The 24,661-nt window shown below is 36.0% G+C and overlaps 1 protein-coding gene, 1 long non-coding RNA gene and 1 pseudogene across 2 annotated transcripts; 2 read left to right on the top strand and 1 right to left on the bottom strand.

The window, feature by feature from the left end:
• Positions 1-14,995: 14,995 nt before the first annotated feature.
• Positions 14,996-15,599, top strand: LOC148689515 (uncharacterized). Its single transcript, XR_015958266.1, has 3 exons — positions 14,996-15,180; positions 15,274-15,425; positions 15,518-15,599. It is a non-coding gene; the product is annotated as an uncharacterized LOC148689515 (long non-coding RNA).
• Positions 15,600-16,622: 1,023 nt separating this feature from the next.
• On the bottom strand, positions 16,623-19,601 carry LOC137734260 (uncharacterized). Its single transcript, XM_068473555.2, has one exon. It carries the CDS (start codon positions 19,433-19,435, stop codon positions 16,655-16,657), a length of 2,781 nt encoding a protein of 926 aa, XP_068329656.2. The 5' UTR covers positions 19,436-19,601; the 3' UTR covers positions 16,623-16,654.
• On the top strand, positions 18,779-18,883 carry LOC137720577 (small nucleolar RNA R71; annotated as a pseudogene).
• Positions 19,602-24,661: the final 5,060 nt, after the last annotated feature.

Below are 24,661 nucleotides of genomic sequence, written 5' to 3'. Positions count from 1 at the left end.
ATACATGCAAAATTAGTTATGTATACTTTTTAGTGTAATCAATTTGTATATTTTAGTAGAATCAGTTTGTATGTTTTCAACAAAACTACGCAAGTGCCATCAGTCCAACCCATCATGGCCTACTTTTGCAGAATCAGTTCCAAATACATGTAGAATCAATTTTGTATAATTTTTGTAGAATTAGTTTATATAATACAATCAGTTTGTATAATTTCAACAAAATTACGTACATGTCAGTAGTCCAACCCTTTCTCGACTACTTTTGCAGAATCAGTTTCAAATATACGTAGGGTCAGTTTTGTATAGTTTTTAGTAGAATCAGTTTATGTAGTTTTAGTAGAATCAGTTTTGTATTCCACTAAAAGATGAGACCTTGAAAATAGAATCACCAAAAAAGACCAACGGTGATGAAAAATCAAAGTGTAAACGTAAACAACAATCTGATGGTAAGTGTTTATCACTACGATTTTTGCATTATGGGTTAAGGTTTTGGATTTTAATCCTTCACAAAAGTTGTAGGCCTTATTAATATGAGCATTTCTAATATATATATATATATATATATATATATATTACATTTTTCCAATTTATAAAATAAATATTAATTTTTTTTTTCCAAATTATGGGCAATCTTAGTGAAAACACTATTCACGACCGTTTCATTCGTTCCAATAAATCCATATCATTCCCGAGCATCTCCATAACTTTTCAATTTTTTTCACATTTGTACGTTTTTTCCTGAACTTCTAATTAGAAATATTTGTTATTACAAATTAATTTACACATGGCATAACCTAAGGCAAGGGATACCCTTTAAAAGTTATAATAATTGTAACCATTGGATCAAATTTCAACAGGCCGGATCATGTGATCCTTAGGCTCAGATTTTTTGGGTCTGGAGAGGATCTGGGTTCGATACATTAGGTGGTAAGAGGGGATGGGAAATGAAATTTTTGGGGACGTTTTCCCTCCCAAACCGTTGATCTTTGCAGAAGACATCAAAAGGTGGATTTTAATCCCATATTTTCACCCAAAACCCCTATTCTTCCATTCAACTAATTCCATTAACTTCATTCCTCTTTAATTCCCTCTTTAATTCTGAACTCTGCTTACATCTTTCATCAATCCTTAACTCCACTCATTCATGTCACCAACACAAACACTCATCCTCTAATCATCTTCAATACACCAAAACCTAAAACTCGTCCTCCAATCATCTTAAATACACCAACACGCATAGATCCTCCACCAATCCTCTTTCATACCCCACCTCCCAAATGAAGTTCAGTTGAATTTAATACTCCCACCGCCAAAATTTTTGTCCAACACCCAATTCGAAATCTCATCATCTAATCACCTTGAATACACCCAACGAAATAATCAAATGCTGGCCACAAGCAGCCACAGTTTGACAGAAGTTATGCTAGGTGTCCTTCCAAGCATCTATTTTGGACCATGCTAAGTACGAAAAACCTCTATAAAAAAATAGCAAAACTTTTCATGATCACCATCCTAACGTATATAAATTTTGAGGCTTCTAACTTTAGTGGTAAAATACTTGTTTTGCTCAACACTCAAGAGTTAAATTTTGTATATACGTAGGATAACGCGGTCTTGACAATATTGAAAAAAATACAGAACTTTTATCAGTACTCCGAAAATCTCATTTTTCACTCCTTATAAATGTATTTTTCTTCTATATATAGAAAGTTTGGAGTGTGAAATGAAAATTTTGGAATGCCAATAACAATCCCATTTAAACATCACTTCATTAAGGGCTCGTTCAGAAGTGCTTTAAAATAACTGAAAGCGTTTTTGGTCAAATTGATTTTGGATTCCAAAAGCACTTAAAGTGATTTGTAGAAGAAGCACCAGATATGTGCTTCTTGCAGGAAGTACTTAAAAATGCTTTTCTAGAATCGACCTTGATTTTTACTAAAGATTGGTTTCAAAAATAATTTTACCAAAAGTAGTTTCAATCATTTAAAAGTATTTCCAAATGAGTCGTAAGAGTCATAAAATTGCTTTAAAAAGAAAAGAAAAACGTACAATAAAAAATTTAGATTCATATTGAAAACCCAAAAAAGAAAAAAAGTGCCAACTTGTCATAAAGTTATGGACGACTAGGAGTGATAAGGTCTATTATATTATCACAGACCCAACCTGAGCGGAAATCTCAAATTTTCCTACGCATTCTACAGTGGTCTCATTGTTTCTATTTCATCACACCTTCTTCAAAATCTCGAGCTCTTCTTCTTCTTCTTCTTCCTCATCTTGCTTGCGATCACACCGAGACTGACCCACCACCCTATTTCCTTCCCCCTCTTCCCTCTGTCGCTCTTTCTATCCCTAAGCAACCTCGTCGTTTAGGCTTCGACACCAACTTCGCTCTTTCGAACCCATAAAGGAGTCTTGATTTGAACCAAATTGTAACGCACTGGTTCGGCGCCTCCCAACATCTTCTCCTCCAGCTTGGAAGCAGCCTCGGAGTAATAAGGATCATATTTCCTAATATCACCGCAAATAGCATTTTTGTTCTTGTGTTTTACTTAGTGTTTAGGTCCAAGAAAACGAAGGAAAATGGAAGAAAATGAGGGAAAATTTATTGCATAGTACTAGCGCACGGTGATAAAGGCCCAAAGACTTGTAGACTTCATATTGGAGTTTAATTCTATTGTGACAAACACAACATCTATGCTCGATAGCATGTCAGGGGCAGACGGGTACCTAAATGATGCACCAACCCAACTTGCATGAGGTTTTTGGCATTCGCTTGTCGATGGTTCTTCCAACAACTAGGGATTGAGAATAGGTCTTATCCTCATAACCTTAGATGGTTCAATACTGGAGCAATCCATCACTTTGGGTTTCAAAGCGTCCAACAATGAAGTTAAGTATGAGACTTTACTAGCAGATCTCAAGCTAGCAAAAGACTTAATGGTGAAGAAGCTCGCAATTCGTTCATATTCTTAGATGATCACCAGCCAATAATTCTTAGGGGATTACATGGCAAAGCATCCAAGAATGTTACTTGGATAGAGTTTGGGAGTTGCTCACGATGTTCCCCATTCACATAGGTTCCACGAGCAAAGAACACTCATGTAAACACGTTGACAAGTCTAACCACCAATTCAGACGCTTTATTCCAGTTGAATACATAGAGAAGCCTAGCATTGACACAAAACTAACAATAGAGAAGGTGCAAATCAACACAACCCTAAGTTGGCAAAATTCTATCACTAACTGCCTAATCGATAGAACACTCCTTGAAGATAAATTAGAGTCGAGAAGACTCTAAACAAAGGTAGCACACCATTATATGTGGAACGACATGCTCGTTTGAGAACCCTTTGATGGACCTCATCTCATCTGCTTGAAGAATCTCGAAGACCTCAAGGTTTTTAGGCTCATCCACGAAGGTGTTTGTAGAAGTCACTTTACAAGCTATTCTTTAGCTTTAAAAGCTCTTAACGCAGAGTACTACTGGCCCACCATGCATCAAGATGCTAAGGATTTTGATACAAAGGTGTGACAGCTGCCAACGCTTCAAGTCAGTGTTCGTACTACTTACCAACGAACTCCATCTGCAGACGAGCCCTTAGTTATTCATGTAGTGAGAGATCAACCTAGTAGGGGCATGCGCATGATGATCATAATGACAAACTGCTTTACCAAATAAGTCAAAGCCAAACCTATAATGACAACTACCCAAATGAACTTATAGAAATTCATGTGGAAGAACATCATCTGCCATTCCACATTTCATCATCACCACCTGAACCCTATTCATGCCTATCTAAGGAGTGTTTCAAGTAGATTGCAGAATAGATACTCACAAGCTGAGGATTATTTTAGTAGTTCGCAGTCCCCTTTTTACAAGCTATACTAACAACAACTAACTCCATGCTCTCTAGTGCGAAAGGATAAACTAATTCCTTAACACCTATCTGATATGCTCTTCAGTGCGAAAGGGTAACTAATTCCCTGACATACATCTGAGTATGCTCTCCAATGCGAAAGGGTAAACTAATTTTCGACTCACATGATAGTATGGAGGTCTGTTTACAATGGTATGTACCACTCAATAGTACGAATTTTATGTAAGATCTAACTGTTGTAAAGATCTTTTAGATTGCCATATACAAAATCTAACCATAGATTTTTCGAACCACTCAGTGGTACACGCCATAGAAGAAAAAATACATAGTATGATACTCTTGAATCTAGACGTCCTATATTTCATCAATTCCTTAACCAACGTGAAAGTAATCCAGTAAACATCCCAGACAGTGAAATATGGGGCCTTCAATGTATGATGACACGGCCCATCCATTGAAAGCCCAACGAAAGCTCAAATAATTTTTTTTTTTTCTAATTTAGCTTGCAATAAAATGTGGTTTTTCTTCAGCTATAAGTCTTTAAATATAGAAAGTAGCACACAAGGAAGTTGTGGAATTACTAGTTGCTTCTAATGGTGGGTAAAAAGAAGCTCTATAATTTATTGTTCTGTCAGTCGTTAATTTTGATCGTTTTGGTTTCTAGTCGAGATTTTGTGTTTGTAATTTTTTATTTGGGTAAATTACATAAAACTACCTTAACTATAGGTCGCATTGCAATCTCATACCCCATCTTTTAAACATTGCAATGTCATACCTCAACTTACAAATTGGTTGCAATGTCAACCCTCCATTAACTTTTCCGTTAATTTTTCTGTTATATGATGATGTGGTAAGCGTGGGGCCCATATATTTAAGACATAGTAGATTATGTAGATAAAAAATAAAATTATAAAATAATCAATTTAAAAAAAATATTATTTATGCCAAGAAAAATTTAATAAAGAAGAGTGGGGCCCACCCCAACCAAACCATCCATCTTAATCCTTATTCCCCCTCCATCCAACCCCATTTCCTTACTTCCATCACTGAAACACAGTGCTGCACCTCCTTCAACACCCCTCCTCCGCCATCGTCCACAAGCTACACCTAAGCTCCTCTACAACCACGCTGAGCTCGACCTCACCCACCAAGCCGACATCGAGTCCTTCTTCTTTGCCAAGAAACACCAATTTTTTATCCTTGACACCGCGGCAGCATTCACGCAAACAACACGTACCCAACATACTTAATTGCCGTCAACCTCTAGATCCAGACCAACATCATGGTTGCTTCTTTGTTGAAAGAATGGCATGCTTCTTTGTTGAACACCACCATGGTTGCTGCTTTGTTGTTTTGGGTGGCCAATCTCAAATTCCTAAATTTTTTAATAAACGAAAAGAGAAAGTATTGATCTGTTAATAGAAGGGGGCGACGGTGGTGGGCGGCAGCTGAAGTGAAGAAGATCTGGTTTAACATTATTTCAGGGTAGCCAATCTCAAATTCTTAATTTTTTTTTCTTGTACATATTATTTCAGGGTCAAGTTCCAATATAAAAATCCAGTGGCCAAGAAGATGATATGTACACTCCATATAATTTTTTTCTCTTAATTTCATCAATTTCTCATATAAAGCATCCATTTGAGCATTGATGGCAACTTGGCCGGTTTAAATCACGTTTAGACTCGAGAACCTTTGCTAATCCACAATGGCTTGAGTAGTGATGACCCACGACTGTTTGCTTGGAGGATGATGCTGGATGGAAAGAAAGTGACAATTTTCTTTGTTGATTTTGAGCCATAAGCCAATCCCTTTAATATTTCATGTACTAGACGAAGAGAGGAAGATGGTAAAGAAGAAAGCGACAATGAATTTGTACCAACTGCATTTTTAATTGAATTTTCTGATTTTTGATATTTTTAAATAGTTAATACTTCTTAATACAGTAATATTTAATTAATGTTTTAATATAGTTGGCTGAGAAGTGGGTCCCGTGCTTATCATGTCAACATTTAACAGAAAAATTAACGGAAAAGTTAACGGAGGGTTGACATTGCAACAAATTAGTAAGTTGATGTAGGACATTGCAATGTTTAAAAGATGGGGTATGAGATTGTAGTGTGACTCATAGTTAAGGTAGTTTTATGTATTTTACTCGTTTTATTTCTTAGAGAAGAAGAAACAAGGATTTTGATTTTGCGTCATTTCAAAAGACGTGACATTAATGTGAGTTTGAGGGAATGTTCAGTTAAGACTACTATTTGTTTGCTTTCCTATATTTTTCTTCTCTATCTTTCTTTCTCTAAATACAATAAACTAATAGTATATAGTCATGTATTGCTAGAGATGAAAAATTATAATTGAGACTACATATTAAAAAATAATATTTTAAACCACTTAAATAGTCTGCCACACTCTCTCAACCCTCTACAACTAAAGGTGGCCTTAACTACATGAGCTATAAGACTCTCGCTAACTCTTTGGTACCTTTGTGAAGAGATCAAGATGCAAGAGTACTCGTTTGATGTTTTCTTCATCGACATTTTTCTTTTAAGGGAACTTTGCCAAAATAAGCTCACACATTTTCCACGTAGGATGTAAGATTTTCTTAGGACTAATTGGCTATGGGAGGCTTTGGATATCATTACACTAGCATATTGTCAGCATTTTATAATTCACAATTCACAATCGATAGATACCATTCAACTCGATCAATCCTCTGTTACAGTTATGTATAGGTTATTATTTTTTTAATTAATCAATGATTGTTGTTTATGAGATTTAAACTCAAGATCTGTTTCAACAAGTGAAGACTGTATGAGATTAAATTAAGTAGTTGTTGGTGAACTACATACGAAACTTCTCTTAACACTTAACTCTAAAACCAACAATATGAGTTGTATTAGATAGAAGATGCAGGGGAGCGGATTGAATCACCAAACTTTAAATTTGTCTCTTGGCTTATGAAATGCCTCAAAAACCTTACCTCTTGCATGAGACAATTCTAATAACAAAAGTATCAAATTGCATATTTAATAAATATTAGTGGGGGAAAACAAAAAAGTTATTGTAGTCAAACACAACAGAGATTGTGATTTCGGTGCTTTCAAACTTTCCTTCAAGAATATTCAATCTCTTCCACCTCAAATAGGTGTGGCTCGCAGTGGCTTTATTAAGTGTTTGATACATGGTAACTTTATTGTGAAGTCTAGATTTATTGTTTGGCTTTCTTTGTCAAAGGTTGTAAATTGTACCACACATGCTCTAGTTAGATTTACGATTTAAATGCTACTTTGGGATCATACTGTTGGAAATATCATTTCAAGAGCTTAACTTCTCTCATCAAAGGTTTTTTAATTGATGTGCATTTTATGCCATTATTTCCAGTTCATTCTGTCTAGTCAAAACTTCTCGTTGCTTTCACGCGAGCTGGGCATACACTTTAAGACGACCCATATGGGCTTTTTGACAACTTTTTCCTGAAAATGGATTTTCAACCCTAGATCTTTCTAGATTGATTTTGCACCTAATACGTGGCTTTTCTGGTCCCCTTTCAGTCTGAACATCAAGTCTTCTTTAAAAGCTAATATAGGGTTCATTTAGTTTTGGGGTTTTGAGATTGGAAAAGTTTTTTAAAGCTTTATTTTCCTCACCATCTCAAATTTCCCAAGGAGCGTCAAGCATATTTTATGGGTAATGTTCTTCATTGAATATTTCTAAACCTATCTTTGAAATTGCTTGCTTAAATTCATTTTATATGCTCATTTATTTTTGGCTAGGAGTTTTACATTTTCATAAAGGAGTTGATTTTAGCTTTCAGCTACCTCTTGTGTTCTTCATTGAAGCCCTAGCCACCAAAAAATGTTCATGCATCAAACACCCAATCACTGCATATTAGGGTATCATTGTCTTCATGGTTTTGTTTTAATTTGGTGTCAAGTTCTTCAAGTTTCAAGTATTTAAACTGACCTCATTTTTGGATTCTGGTTTGTTTCTTTTTTCAACTGTTTGACTGAAGAAACTAACTAGTCATTGAATCCAGATTGCACACTATCAACATTTCATATCATGTGCATTTGTTGGTGTTGATCTCGGTGCCACAAGTTAAGAAGTTCAGGAAGAGCTACCATCTTGTGAAGAATGGACACAACACCTTTTAGGTGGCACAAGGTGAAGAGCTCAGGAGGAGCTACCACTTCGTGAAGACCGAAGAAGTTCATCTTGTGTAAGGCAATGTTGGACAAAGGTAAAGCTACTCCGTAGATAGGGATCTAGGAATTAAGCTTGTGTGGTCTTTGTAAGAAACTTATTTAAACTAGTGGATTGGACTCATTGGACTCAGTGGAGAGTCCTCGGTTTTTTAACCCAGATATGGGTTTTTTCCGGCCAAAAACTTCTTGCGTTCTTTGTTTCTTAAGCATGTCCACATATCTTATTTACAATGCATATTATGAGCAATGAACTGAACTGTTGTTCACTAAGATAACTTGTAGTAAACTAAGTTTGATTCGTAGATTTGCATTTGATTAACTAACGAATCTATATTTGGTTGATTGGTGAGCTTGACCAGTCAAGCCAACACACTTTAATTTATAATTGCTTTATCATTGCTGTTTGCATAATGGACTAATGTGTAAATGTGTTTAAGCTTAGTAATTATTGTTGTGAAACTAATTTGGGCAGACTCTGTTTAGTTAAACGTATTGGTCAATTAGGTTTTGTTCTTGCAACTGCACTTTATATCACTAACTAACTTGTAACTAGTTGACTAAGTCATTTGACTAGCCTACTGTGCAAAGTGAATTTTTATTTGTAGGATATTTTGTCTAGTACCCAATTTTAATTAGTATTAGAGTCTTGCTCTAGATATACATAGAATGATCTTTGAGAGTTACTGGTATTTGGTGGAACCTAACGGAATGGACTATGCTGCATGGTGTGAAAAGTTTCAAATTTTTTTAAGGCATAAAATTCAAATGCAGTTGATTACCTTACCATTGAATGGAGGGCTCTTTCAAGGGTTATGGATGGTGAATCTATGGTAAAGCAAAGTGCGATTGGACCCCAGGGGAAGTCATATCGGCCATGGCTAATAAAAGAGCAAGAAATGTTATTGCCAATGTCATTTCACCGACTTAATTCGGTTGCATTTAATATTGTACAATGGCAAGGCATGTCTGGGATAAACACAAAATTATTCAAGAAGGTGACAAGCAAGAAGGAGATTCAAAAAAGGAGGAAGGATGTTGCCTCTCAAAGTGTTGAAGAAACTATGGTCACTAAGGAATCGTCTGATCAGTCTTTTGGAGATAATCTAGCTTTGTTTGTTAAGCATTTCAAAATGAATCTCAAGAACAAAGGAAGCAATGCCAAAAAGGCTAAAGTGATTTGAAAAGATTTCATGTTTCAACCTCAAGGGAATTACACTTTTGGTAGGAAGCATGGAAAAATTATCAGTTGTTCGAACATGCCTTCTACTAGTGAATATGGACCTTGTTTCTTTTGTAGTGGTATCTGACATTAGGTTGCTAAATGTGCAAACAACAAAAAATTAAATCAGAAATGTGACAAAGCAATGATGGCTACCTGGTGTGAAAGCAATAGTGAAGAATCTGTTTGTTCTGACAGGTCATTAAATGATAAGGAGAAGGCCATTGCCTTTGTTACCTCAATTGAAGAAGTGTATCGTAGTGATGACCAACTTGGGTTGGATGATTATGAGGACTTGATTGATGAGAAGTTGTGTCTTGAGTATGGCTCCTTCTTTGATGTGACCTGTGTTGCATAAGTGGATAATATCAGGTTAACCAAGAAGGTTTGTTGCTGCAAGGAAGAAATGAGTCTTTTCGACTAATCAGAGTGGAATTGAGTGAAAAAGTTGTTTCTCTTAAAGCTCAAGTGAAAAATCTGTGTGATGATGAAGATGAAAGAGATGATCTTAATGCTTCTCTTGAAGCTCAGGTTTAAGAATTGATGATATCTCAGGAAAGACTACTACAACAAGTTCATGTGTTAAAGGTCAACAATGAAATATATCATGAGGTCATCTTGAAGGTATCGTTTGAATTGATTAAGGCTATGTACAAAGTGGATTGTCTGATTCTTAGTGCTGAATGATACAACAAAATGCAAAGTGCTGGATGTCTATGTGGTGCCAAGATAATCTTGATTTTATGGAAAATGGTTCATGTTTCATGGGCACAAACACACGGATTATGGAGGAATCTTTGCCTATGACTCATATGGTCAGTATTTCTTAAAGACAAGACCTATTCCCATATGTCATCACTATGGTGAACTTGGTCATATTCGACCTAGGTGCTGAAAACGTTCCTTAAAATGAAGAATGCCTTGAAGAATCAAGTTGATCGACTAGCCATTAAAGTTAATAGAGTTGCCTTACTTGTTTAGTAATCCAGTTCATGAAGTGCTCTCAGAATGCTTCAATCAATTGTCTGACTATTCTTAACATATCTTTCATAACCAAACTAAATATGTGGCATCTTGACAATGGGTGTTCTAGTCATATGAACGTAGACAATGATGCTTTCTTGTCTCTTACTCCCTTTGATGGTGGTGACATTATGTTTAATTGTAGGGATGAGTCTCAAATAGCTAAAAGGGGTGTTGCCAATTTTCCTGGTCTTCTTCAGCTTGAAAACGTTGGTTATGTAGATGGTTTCAAGACTAGCCTCATTTGCATTAACCAATTATGTGGTGAAGTGGTTGATGATCTTTGCTTCTCAAAAGGGGGTTGCAGAATTGTATACAAATATAGGAAGTAAACTATGGAGTCTCACACAATTTGGGAAAGCAAATTGTGTTACATGTATGAGTCATACAACTTTGGAAAGCAAATTCTGGAGTTTCACAAAGGAGTGTCTTACACTGGGATCTCCAAAGCTATTCGATTAATGAAACAGGACTTTGTTGATCAAACTCAAATGTTATTCCTTGGCAAGATGAAGTCTATTTTATTTGCTGGATACAATGAAAAACAAAGTTATGTTCCTCTTTCAATTGTGAATGCAAAATTTATTATTGTTTGAGTAATTGTGCCTTAATGTTATGGTTGTTTGAAATGCTAAATAACTTCAGAATCTTTCATTTTGTCATTCATGTTCATTCTGATCATATGTGGAAATTAAGTCTTGGAAGAACCATGTCCAACATTTAACAATCAAATATTTGGGCACACAACGTTATTTCATTGGAGATTTTATGGAAAGTAAAATTTCCTATTTTAATCTTAGTGCCAACTAAAAAACAACCAGCTAACAGTTTCACAAATGCTTTGTACAATCGAAGGTATAAAATTCTTCGACGGTCTATTGGCCTCTGTGCTATTAATTGAATAGGTTGACCAACCATGCTTCCAAGTTTTTTCTAGCATGTTCCGTCTTTGTGATTGTGTCTGTCTTGTATATCATCTCATCAGATAATATTGTTTTGCTCTTTGTATGCATCTTTTTTATTTTCATACATTGCTAGCAATTTGTGGATAAACCTTGTAGAATTGGTCACTATGATGTTAAAGGTTATCCCTTTTTGATTCAGATAGCCTCTGAAAAATCATTTTTCTTACCTCACAAAAGCTTGAGTTGATTTAAGGGTTAAGTTCACTTCGATCTTTATTGAGTTGTAGTGATTTTACTTACTTATAATATGGACCATGTGCAATTATTTTGATAAAAACTTGTATTTCACTTTAAGTCTGGTTGAATATGAGCCCGTTTAAGAGACCATTTCACTACACAAAAATAGAAAGACCCATCCCTTGGCACTTGATCAAATAGCTCTGAGAGGTGTACTTTCTCAATTCGACCTTGGAAGATAGATCTTGCCAAAGCCTATCTCTCTTCTTCTTTTGGTCCTCTCCCCAAATCAAAATTTCAAATTTCAAATGGGAAAATGTTGTATGAGAGAGGTGTTGATAGAGATTTTACCACACACGCAAACGGGTTAAAAACTCTTATATTACTTGCAAGAATGACAAGGTTGTTGTAGTATAAACGGTTCTTGCAAGGTCGTTCTCCACAGGGATTATTAAATAATTCAAAACAAACCTAATTCCAATTAATTATTGTAAAGCAGAAAGTTGAGATGATTGGTTTTATAACCTACTTAAATTAAAACGAATTTAATTAATAAAAATAAACTAATATGCAATATTAAAGATGAAAGGAAAATAAAACTGTTTTGGAAAAATCAAATTAAGAAAACACTAGAGTTCCACCATCACCTTGCAATCCTATGTATTTTTATCAACTACTTATGATCTAAGCATGCCACTTTGAAGGTTAGGTTTTTCTAATTTATATTCTACTTGGAACCTCCAATATAGAACGTATATCTAACATGCAACCCGTCCGGACGTTCGGATCAAATCTGAACATGAGAGACTCATTATACTTTATAAAAACCCTTTGAAAAAACATGCAACCCTTAAGACGTGGTGTTCATCTTAAGTGAAATTACAATTATTAATCACAAGAAGCCAGCATCAATTTCAGGGAACCTTCCGACCAAAATTGCATCAAATTACTTTTCTAAAGATCCTAGTGGTGATCAGGCATTAAGACAATTAGATAGTTTTAATCACGGTGATCAATAATTCAAAGTATGCATGCAATCAATCATAAGCAAGTAAATAAAAATCACATATTCATGCTAAGGCTTACGGCTTCACCCTAGCAAAAGGAATTAGTTACGCATATTCATAATTGAAATCATAGAACATATTATTAAGAATAAAAGGAATGAAAACACCTTAAAGTAGAAAATCTCCAAGAACCCTAGTCAAGTTCTCTGTATCCCCAAAATTGCATAAAAGAAAGCCTCCTCAAAATGAGAACGGCCAAGCCCTTTTAATATCTCCCTAAAAGCTAAAACACAAACCCTAACCCTAAGGTATTTTATTCCCACTAAGAAACTAAATAATAATAAAATAAAATAGAAAATAAAGCCTAATTAAACTAGGAAAAACTGCACAGAAACTGTTCAGCCCCGTTTTAGCCTCAAATCTTCTTCAAATCCGGCCCAAGATAGCTTGTTTTAAAGATAATAACATTATGAACACATCTCCAGAAGGCCACAAACCCATCCGAGGTCATCTTGGGCTCCAAAAATGCAATTCAAGCCCGAAACGTCACTATTCCAGCACTGCACATTGCTCCTTTATTTTATTGCCAGAAAATCATCGCTTGGTAGAAAAATCTGATATTTTGACACGATCAAGCTAAGTGACTCACGAACGTCCTCCAATTGGAATTACTCCAAAATTCGTCCATTTGACCATGTTTTGCTCCAGAGGAAGTCGAAAATCCTATATTGGAAATATAATTCAAAGTATCAAAATTCTTCCAAATTATTAACCAAAATATACTAAGAATAGGGTTAAATATATAATATAAAATATACTCATCAAAATACCCCCAAACTTAGCTTTTTGCTTGTCCTCAAGCAAAACAAAACTAGAAAACAACAATAAACACTAACAAACTAGAACTTAACTAAAACTAACTGACAAAAATTTTCACCTTCAAAGTTGCAATCCATAGAACATGTTAAAAATCAGAACATCTTTTCAAAAGTTCCAACCAATCCCACCACAGAGTCTAAGCCATTTAGAATCAATTAGAAAAGAATTTACGAACTTCCTTTGGTGTAAAGTGAATCAACATAGCTAAGGAGACTCGACTAAAACCCTTACCTCTTGTCCTTCTTTATTTCACACATACTAACTTTAAATATAACTATTTTTCTTTTTCTTCTTGATCTTTTTTTTTTTTTTTTTTTTTTTTTTTTTTTTTCAGTAACAGTAGTGGTCGTGCAATGTCAGTTCACTTAAGCTTTCGATCCAACCCATGTAACGAGCTTTAGGTCAATGACTCCCAAACCACTAGGGCTTTAGGGCACTAGGTGTAGAACACCCCTAAGGACTTATTAACCCGAGCTGAAAAGGCTACGAAACCAACTAACCACCCTGCCCCATGCCAAAACTCTACTGTTTGACGCGAGAATCACTGCTGATTGGGCAGGACTGGCCCGGTTACTAGGCAAAGTCTCGGGTGAGACAATTATTACTTTATAACACAAACTAACTTTACTTTATGTAGAACAAAAATTAAAAGTGAAACTTAGACTAAAAGTAAGTGTTTCAATCTCACTCCCCACAAACCATGTTGATGTGAATGTGCAAGTTGTCAAAGTATAATTCATGAATTAGTGTCTAAGCAACGATAAATAGAAAAGACTCTAATGTGAGATTAATCTTCACCATGTCCATTTGTTATAACGTTTAAAATAATCTATGGATATTAACTTACAAAGAATGAAAATTTTAACTTGACACAAAAATTAAAAACCTAAAATGTTATTTCCCACCCCCAAACTTATTTCACACTTTGTCCTCAAGGTGTGGAAAATAAATAGAAGAGACAAGAACATAAACAAAACTACTGAATCCTAGAAAATGTAAAACAAATATCAAAAATAAAGAAAATACCCTAAGAAAACAAAATAGGAAAGAGAAACAATAAAAGAAAATAAAATAAAACAGAAAATAGAAAATAGAAGAAAAGAAAAAAAATAAAAAAAATAAAAAAAAAATAAAATGAAAAAAAAATGCAAAGACACACCTGGGCTTGACAAACGTTGGGCCATGAGACATATGGCCAATTAATTACCATTCCGCAAAGCAAAGGTCCAAGGGAACATTGGATTCCCCATTAGATGGTTTTAATGGCATGCAACTGGCATGATAATTGGAAAATGGCGTGCGCAGGTTCCCATGTCTCAACCCCGAGGAAGAAAAATCACGATCAGTCTTCAATCTCTGTCAGTCAGAGCCAACGGCTCTCTACCTCTCCATTTGAAAACCACCCTCCTCAGAAAGGCACGGAACGCACATGATTTAGACAGATGGCACGCATCCGGGCAATGAACTTCTTTGGATTCCCATTATAAATGCATCTCATCCACCCATTTTTATTTCAGATTATTTTGAGAGAAATCCTAGGCCTCTCTCTCAACCCAAGAACACCTCCATATCAAAAATAGCTCTCCCATTTTTCTTTCATTTCTCACAAAAATGCAAGAGCCTTCTGTCTCTTTAGAAAATCAGCCCCCTCCTCTTTCTCAGCACGGTCACACCAGTGCTCATTATTACAACCCTTCCATCTCACAGCAGCTTCTTGATCCTCTCTATGTGCTGCATCCGTAGCTTTCCATAACCCAGCAACAAACACTCCTCCGTGAGTACCCATCCATGGTGGAGTAAGCATGAAAACCAAGATGAATGAAAGTAAATCCCTCCTCCATGTGTGTCTGTATTTTTTTTTCTTTTCAGATCTTGTGTGGTAAACTAACACATGCATGTGTTTTCATCTGTGTGAAGACCCCCAATTGTTGCAAATCCGAGACAAACAACACAAGAAAAACACCCTGAGTCGCCAGCTCTTCTCAACCAAACCGTGTGTCGCCTCAGTTCAAACCATCACAGATTCGAGTTCCATTCATGCAGATCGAGACCATTTCGCACATGCAACGGTAATCATCTCCCACTTGGTTCAATATACATGTTGCTCAGCTTGTGAAAAATCTCTGAGAAAGCTGACACTGATGTTTTTTTTCTATATTAGATACCCGAGATTCACAAAAAGACTGAAAATACCCACTCGAATAGTCCCCAACTCACGGATCTACAAATTTTGAGGTAAAAATCGTAACCCTTTTAATTGATCGACTGTGATCTGGTATTTTAACAATAAAACCACTAATATGACTGAAAAAATGATACTCAAATCCAGGGTTAACCTCGAGAGGAAACAACCCTTCAGCTGCCGATCCAGTGGTCCCAGAAGTGAAAAATAAACAGCAAAGGCTTCGGCCGCGGCAAATGAGAAGGTAAAGATCTCGTTCATCTGCTTTCACTCAGCTCAACATTTACGGATTCAACTTCATTTCATTTATGATGCCATATTTACCGTGTATACACTCCCAAAATGACTTTGTAAGAACTGAAAACATACATGCGCTGTGTGTAGGGACATGTGGATCCATGATAGAGCCGAGGGAAAAAGAAGTAAACAGATAAGCTCGCTGGTCAAAACAAGAAAGGCCCTCAGGACCCAGATTTGTGCATCTGGGAGGTAAAATTCGAATCCCTGCAAGTTTAGTTGTTGTAGATCTGGTAATAATAGCTGTACTCAGTTCTGTGGTGTATGGATATGTGATTCAACTGTGCTTCTCTCATCCATGCATCGCAAAACTGAGCTGCAGAAAAGTAACTGCTCAAAAATATGTTTCTGCGCTGGATCTGCAACAATCACCCCCAAACTTGCCTCTGTGAATGACTTCATGCTGATTGCTTTAAATTTCCAGCATAGTGTAGATGTGGTGATGTTAATGTAGATTTGCCCTGGGTGCATGATTCCAGTATAGGATGCTATTTATTTTCCATGCGCTGCAACCTGCAATTAACCAATATGTGTAAAAAAAATAAAAAAAAAATGAAATTAACTGGGTAAATAAACAAAGCAACGTATTTTTGGTTTTTTTTTTTAAAAAAAAAAAAATCTGTTTTCTGAATTTTTTTTTTATTTTTTATTTTTTTTATTTTAAAATAAAACTTAGGTATGTAAATGCATCTAGAAATTCCACTAATAAATTAAAAAAAAACGAAAAGTAAAGTAAGGAAAAAGTTTAGAAAAATTGGGTTGCCTCCCAATAAGCGCTTTATTTTAAGTCTGTAGCTAGACGTCGCAGAAGCCTGGTGGTCAGATCACTGGTTCCTTCAGAGTCAAAGACTCGCTTGCACCAAATTTCCCTATGCATAGCTTTAGTAAATACTTCTTGACCTTGAGCACACAACCCTTGCCTTCTTTTTCAATGTCCACGTTACCGTTATGAAAAACCTGCTTCACCATATAAGGGCCCTTCCACCAAGACTCTTGTCTCCCTGGAATTGACTTGAAATCTGAACTCAACAACCATACTTTGTTTCCAGGCTGTATTTTTTTATAACTTGGACTACCATTTAACTTTTTATTCTTGCTCTTAACATTTTGGTGTTTTTGGTCCATCTGGTTGCTCGGATCTGTTTTTGATTTTTGCACTTCAAGCAATGGAACTTTGCACTCACGAATCACATTTTGAGTCTTTATGGGCAGATTGTCAATTGATGATCTGGTCACAAATTTTGCACAAGGCAAACCATCTAATGCATCAACACGCATGCATTCTTGCTTATCACATAGATGTGTGGTAGCTTCAAACAACCTAAAAACAACCGTTTGATCTTCAACCCGGAATGTTAGAGTTCCGGCTTCAACATCAATAAGAGTCCGGGCTGTTGCCAGGAATGGGCGGCCCAAAATGATGGGTGTTGTCAAATCCTCATCCATGTCCAACACCATAAAATCAGCTGGTAAATATAGATTGTCAACCTTAACAATAACATCTTCAATGACTCCTCTAGGGTAGGTAATTGAACGGTCAGCCAATTGAATAATGCTGGAAGTTGGCTTCAGCTCTCCTTCACCTAAACGTTTAAAAACAGAATAAGGCATTAAGTTTACACTAGCACCTAAGTCAATTAAAGCACTACTAAAATCACAATTTCCAATGGTGCAAGAGATAGTAAAACTCCCTGGATCTTTCTTCTTTGGAGGCAATTTATGTAATAAGACCGCACTGCACTGTTCTGTTAGAATCACTTTTTCAGAATCCAGAAGCTTCTTTTTCTTTGTGCAAACGTCTTTCAAAAACTTGGCATAAAATGGAATGTTCTTGATTGCATCAATTAATGGTAGATTAATCTGAACTTTAGCCAAAGTCTTCATAAAATCTGTCAACTGTTGATCTTTAGCTTTAGGCCTCAACCTTTCAGGATAAGGCATTGGAGGCACATAAACACGTTCTGCAGTTTTTGTGGTAGCTTCTGCAGTATTTTCGGATATGTCTTGTGGCTGCCCTGAATTTGCAGAATCTGCAGAATCTGCAAAAATATTAGATTTTTCAACATTTCCCGAATCTATTTGTGGTTGTGGTGCTGCCTGCGAATTTCCGGCACCATTTTCATGTATGTTGTCATAACTTTTGCCAGACCGTAAAGTCCGTATAGCGTTGCATTCTTCTCGTCCTCTTGGATTAGGTACTGTTTGACTAGGAAATGTACCCGGTGCTCTTTCTGAAACCTGCAATGCAATCTGCCCAATTTGTTGTTCCATATTTTTCATTGTTGCATGCATATTTTGGATTACTTGATTGGTCTGTTCAAATCTTGCATTTGTAGTAATTGCTAATTTTTCAATTGCAATCTCCCAAGTAGCCTTCGGTGCAGCAGGTTGTTGTACCTGTTGTTGAAATTGTGGCTTTGCATTTTGATCTCTATCCCACTTCAAATTAGGATGATCTCTCCAACCAGGGTTGTAGAAATTTGAATATGGGTCATTTCGGGGACGCTGAAAATTATTAAATGCATTAACTTGTTCCGCTGCAAACTCCGAATAAGCAGCTTTATGTGGACAGCTCAAAAAATCATGGGTTGTCATGCTGCAAATACTGCAGGCAGCTTGCAAGGGCTGCTGTACAGCAACCTGTGAACCTGGAATTCTTTGTAATAACATGTCAAATTTTGCATCAAATCTTTCAAGCTTTTTCTCCATTTTTTCAATTTGTGCTGACACATATGGAGAACCATTAGACATCTCAAAAACTGACCTAGATTGTGGCTGCTCAATTGCCCATTGCTGTGTATCTGTTGCCATTTTTTCAAATAACAAACAAGCCTCTTGCGCATTTTTATCCTTGTACGAACCTCCGCATGAAGCATTGACAAGAGTTTTTGTAGTCATATTTAGCCCTCTGAAAAATATGTGAATTTGATCTGTACTGCTAATACCCGAATGTGGACATTTTCTAATCAACTCTTTGAACCGTTCCCACGCCTCATGAAACTCTTCATTTGGTTTTTGTGCAAAAGATAAAATCTGAGTTCTCATGTCAAGAGTCTTTGAAGCTGGATAATACTTGCTTAAGAATTTTTCACTGAGTTGGTTCCAAGTGCTAATGCTTCCAGATGGAAGTGTGAGGAGCCATCTCCTTGCTTGATCTTTCAGAGTGTATGGAAATAAACGGAGCTTAATAGATTCGGCTGAAAATCCTCTCACCAAAATATTCTTGCATCCCATTAAAAATTCTGCAATGTGCATGTTAGGATCGTCGGTTGATAACCCATGAAATGTAGGTAGAATATTCAACATGTGTTGCTTTATTTCAAATGCAGACCCTTCCTCCACGTCCGGATAAGTAATGCAACTTGGTATGTTAGTGGCATGAGCTGTTAATGAATCCCCTAAAGGTTGACCACCCTCTGGAATAACAAATGCCATTGTGTTTTCACTGTGCAGATCCTCAGAAAACAAAGATTGTAGAAAAGTCCCTTGCAGGGAAGGAACCCACTGCAGATTTTGTTTCCTGTGTCTCCTCCCTAAAGATTGCTCAGGTTCTGGATCAAATGGAATCAATTTTTGTGCTGCTGATCTAGTTCTGACCATGCACAGATTGTTGTAATCTGCAGTACTGCTGTAATCTGTAAAAATAAAATAAAAACGAAATGTAAAATTTTTATTTTATTTTTTATATGTATAGACAGCAATAACTAACTGTAAATTTGATTAGAACGAATTATTTTAAATAATCCCCGGCAACGGCGCCAGTTTCTTGATAGAGATTTTACCACACACGCAAACGGGTTAAAAACTCTTATATTACTTGCAAGAATGACAAGGTTGTTGTAGTATAAACGGTTCTTGCAAGGTCGTTCTCCACAGGGATTATTAAATAATTCAAAACAAACCTAATTCCAATTAATTATTGTAAAGCAGAAAGTTGAGATGATTGGTTTTATAACCTACTTAAATTAAAACGAATTTAATTAATAAAAATAAACTAATATGCAATATTAAAGATGAAAGGAAAATAAAACTGTTTTGGAAAAATCAAATTAAGAAAACACTAGAGTTCCACCATCACCTTGCAATCCTATGTATTTTTATCAACTACTTATGATCTAAGCATGCCACTTTGAAGGTTAGGTTTTTCTAATTTATATTCTACTTGGAACCTCCAATATAGAACGTATATCTAACATGCAACCCGTCCGGACGTTCGGATCAAATCTGAACATGAGAGACTCATTATACTTTATAAAAACCCTTTGAAAAAACATGCAACCCTTAAGACGTGGTGTTCATCTTAAGTGAAATTACAATTATTAATCACAAGAAGCCAGCATCAATTTCAGGGAACCTTCCGACCAAAATTGCATCAAATTACTTTTCTAAAGATCCTAGTGGTGATCAGGCATTAAGACAATTAGATAGTTTTAATCACGGTGATCAATAATTCAAAGTATGCATGCAATCAATCATAAGCAAGCAAATAAAAATCACATATTCATGCTAAGGCTTACGGCTTCACCCTAGCAAAAGGAATTAGTTACGCATATTCATAATTGAAATCATAGAACATATTATTAAGAATAAAAGGAATGAAAACACCTTAAAGTAGAAAATCTCCAAGAACCCTAGTCAAGTTCTCTGTATCCCCAAAATTGCATAAAAGAAAGCCTCCTCAAAATGAGAACGGCCAAGCCCTTTTAATATCTCCCTAAAAGCTAAAACACAAACCCTAACCCTAAGGTATTTTATTCCCACTAAGAAACTAAATAATAATAAAATAAAATAGAAAATAAAGCCTAATTAAACTAGGAAAAACTGCACAGAAACTGTTCAGCCCCGTTTTAGCCTCAAATCTTCTTCAAATCCGGCCCAAGATAGCTTGTTTTAAAGATAATAACATTATGAACACATCTCCAGAAGGCCACAAACCCATCCGAGGTCATCTTGGGCTCCAAAAATGCAATTCAAGCCCGAAACGTCACTATTCCAGCACTGCACATTGCTCCTTTATTTTATTGCCAGAAAATCATCGTTTGGTAGAAAAATCTGATATTTTGACACGATCAAGCTAAGTGACTCACGAACGTCCTCCAATTGGAATTACTCCAAAATTCGTCCATTTGACCATGTTTTGCTCCAGAGGAAGTCGAAAATCCTATATTGGAAATATAATTCAAAGTATCAAAATTCTTCCAAATTATTAACCAAAATATACTAAGAATAGGGTTAAATATATAATATAAAATATACTCATCAGGTGTCTTGGAAAAGAAATCATATATCATCAGAAATGGGGAAATCCTATCAAATTGGCCATCCATGCACTGCCATGAGGCTGTTGATGCGAGAATTATACGCACACAAATTAAACCCTCTTTTTGACAATTGTAGTAAGTATGTAAGTAGGGATCGTTCTGGACCGGGGATTAGGAGGGATTGTTAATCACTTGGATTTGACTCAAAAACGCTAAAAACACAATCTAAAACACTATACTAGACTCAAAGAATGCAAAACTAAACTTTAAAACACTAAGACAAACCAAAGACTCAAAATGCTTTAAAGCATAAACTAAATTGATTTCTAACTAAATTGAACAATAAGGTAAAGGGGGATTTAGGTTTTGATTAAACTAAATGACAGATTGTAAATTAAAGCATAAGGAAATGAAGTAAACACAAAATGAATGAATCAACAGCTAATAAAAAGAGATAGCACAAATGGAGATGAAGCTAGAGATTCGATTTCACCATTGCTAAGCCAAGTCCATGCTTGTTAAGTCAGATTATACTCATCCCTCTACTTATTTCTTGGGTTTGTTTCACTTAGATATGATCAGCCATATGATGTGTGGATTTGATCAAATGTCTCTAATCATGAGCCTAATTGTGATGTGCAACTTTGGTTCCTAATCAAGACTATGTAGTGCACAAGAAACTTTCACAAAACCAAAGGGAACACTCGGCAGGATGTTTGCAAAACATTCCCTTCATTCATTCACATATCTACCAAGATTATGCATGATGTGTGCTTTAATCTTGGCTAAACAATCTGTGGTTAATTCAAATGATGATCAAGCATTAAAATCAACACACTAAGTCACAATTAAATCGGAGAATGAAACAAGAAATAGATAGATTAAATGAGAATTCCGAATTAACTACATGGCAATCTTGCAAGGCTACATCGAATCCCTAGAGAGAGATTAGTTACGCTTCATGTTTACAAAAGGTTTGACATAAAAATATATAACATGAGTGAAAATAGGATTAAGAAGAAAGAACCCTTGAAGCAAAACTGATGTTGAAATCCCTTAAGAGTTGCCTTCGGTGTTGGTGCTCCAAGTGTGTTGTAAATGAAGGTGGAGCGGCTAAGGTTGAATGGTTTCTGCAAATGGGAGAGTGTATGGAATGGAATGAAGCCGAGAAGAGATTGTGTAGAAATGGAATGGGAGCTTGCGGCAAAGGGGAAGATTGGATGTGTTTGTGGTGTCTTGTGTATGAAAATGAGATGTGATTTTTGTGTATGAATGCATGGGTTTTTATAGGGGGAATGGGAGAATATGTGGGTGATTGTTTAAGAGTGAATGTGGTTGTTATGATTGAGAGTGCATGTGGATGAAATGATGAAGTAGGAAGGTGGAAATGCATGTGTTGAATTGGTGGTGCAATGATGAAAGAGCAAGTGCATGTGTGTGTGAATGGTGGTGCAATGATGAAAGAGTAAGTGCATGTGTGTGTGAATGGTGTTTCTTGATGGTTTTGGGGTTGTGATGCATGTGAATGCATGTGGCTAAGGGTTGTTGATTGGGCTAGAGGTTTTGCATGGCTCAAAGGATTGTTTGATTGGGCTAGGCCCTTTGTTTTATGTCCAAAGTGCATACAAGGCTTTCAAATTCGTCCAACACTTTGGCTCCAAGCATATGCTATCCATTCCAAGCCCAATTTTGCTCCAAAATGCTCCAAAATGCATCTTTTTGCTTCCTTAGTCATATGAACCTAAAAACACACGAAAATGGCTTAAACTACTAAAACAATTATGAATTAACAACATAGATGCACGAAAACAAGCTAAGTAAGTCGCCTAAATATGCTCCTATCAGCTGTGCTTCTAGATTGGTGCCCTACTTAAAGTTCCACATCAAAGTTCACTTCTCTTTCAAGGTTTGTGTCGTGTTGTTTGCGAGTCTTGTCCTTTGTTCATATTATGTAGGAAGTGCTGTTTCTTAAGCTTAATAAATTATTAAAAGTTTGGTTAGTCTTTGAATTAACTTTGGGCCTAGTGGCATGGAGCTATGATATCAAGAAGGCTATCACATGTCCCTCTTCCTATACCTTGACACATCATTGTTGCATCATGAACAAGTGTTAATCTTAGTATTATTGTCCATGTATGATCTTGAAGATTTGTCTTTTGAGAGTTGCATTGCATGTTTCTAATTCAAGTATTTTTTTTACTCTTTCTTGGAAGCATAGATGTTGAAGCTAATTCTTCATTCCCTTTGTGGTTTGTCTTGTTAGTTGTAGTTTATTAGTGCTAAGGTTATGATTGTCTTCTATCTTTTTTTTTTTTTTTTTTGCTTCTGTGTGGTGTCCCAATTGGTTGGATTCTTTGATTTGAGCTCTTGCAGAAAACTATTTTTAAATGGACAATTTTCTCTTCTGTCGAGTCACTAGTTCTCATCAGAAAAGTGAAGATTATAGAGGGTATTTCTGTCAATGATCTTTGGGTTTTAATCTCCTCATCTCAATCGTCATATCCCTTTAATGGTTCAGATCTCTTCACAGTATCATAAGCATTTACCTTCTCTAACATTTCTAGGGTTTCACTTTCACCTCCGCTGCTAGTATGCACCCTTCTAAGTTGTTCACTTTTCACAGTGACATAAAAGCCTACCACTGTCAAGCCTGTTAGGACCCCATTGTTCCTTTATCCAATGATCAAGCTCCAAGTCATATTTATTAGGACCCCACTACCAAAAATTTTGCATGTTATGCTTTCTCCCTCTAATGTGCCTTTTAGATATTTGATTTTTCGGTCCATATTTTCCAAAAGGGTCTTAAACTACTTTTTCTTATTCCCTTCATGGCTTGTGGTTTTGTTGTTGTTGTTGTTGTTGTTTATTGGTGAAATGATTACAACTGCCCTCTCGTTGTCCATCTTTTCATGTTTTTGCATGAACATGTTTAGGTATATTGTTTCATGCATTTGCACAAATCTAGTTGCAAATGGACATCTCTCTTTTCTGCTGAGTCATTATCCTTCGTCAAAAAAGTGAAATCTTTTAAGGTTATCTTTGTTAGTGCATGTTTCAAGCTGTGGTCTTGGTTTCTGAGGGAGTTTGTTTGTATGTAAAGCATCATTTCTAGGGGAGTTCATTTATATCACATGCATCCTTTGTGACGGACTTGGTTCACTTACCTCTACTTAATTATTGCTACACTGTGCTTGGGTGTACTCATATGATGTATTATTATTTGTTATCCGATGTGCTTTTGCTATCCATGCATTGTGTATTTGCTACAAATTTGGATATTTCTAATCTGATGCAACCACGTAGTCTGTAGACTTCTAGGTTTATGAGGGAGTTTGTGTCTAAGAGAGTACAAATTATGGGGGAGTTCAAATTTTTATAAGCAAACCTGGCTTATTTTGGCTTTGTTGTTTTTGAACCTCTTTTCTGTTGAACTTTGTTTGTGCTAATCTCAGGTTAGTTTAGGTTGGGTGACTATATCTCTGACGACGAGTTTTATTATGAGGAGTTCTAGCTTGGGAATCGTAGTTTGTGAGTGGGAAACGTAGTTTGTGAGTGTAGGTTTTTA

Source organism: Pyrus communis, chromosome 17, assembly GCF_041283825.1.
Source record: "Pyrus communis isolate YQ-2024b chromosome 17, ASM4128382v1, whole genome shotgun sequence".
NCBI classification, from domain to species: domain Eukaryota; kingdom Viridiplantae; phylum Streptophyta; class Magnoliopsida; order Rosales; family Rosaceae; genus Pyrus; species Pyrus communis.
The sequence above is the reverse complement of the archived record's forward strand: the minus strand, read 5'-3'. Positions and strand labels throughout refer to the sequence as shown.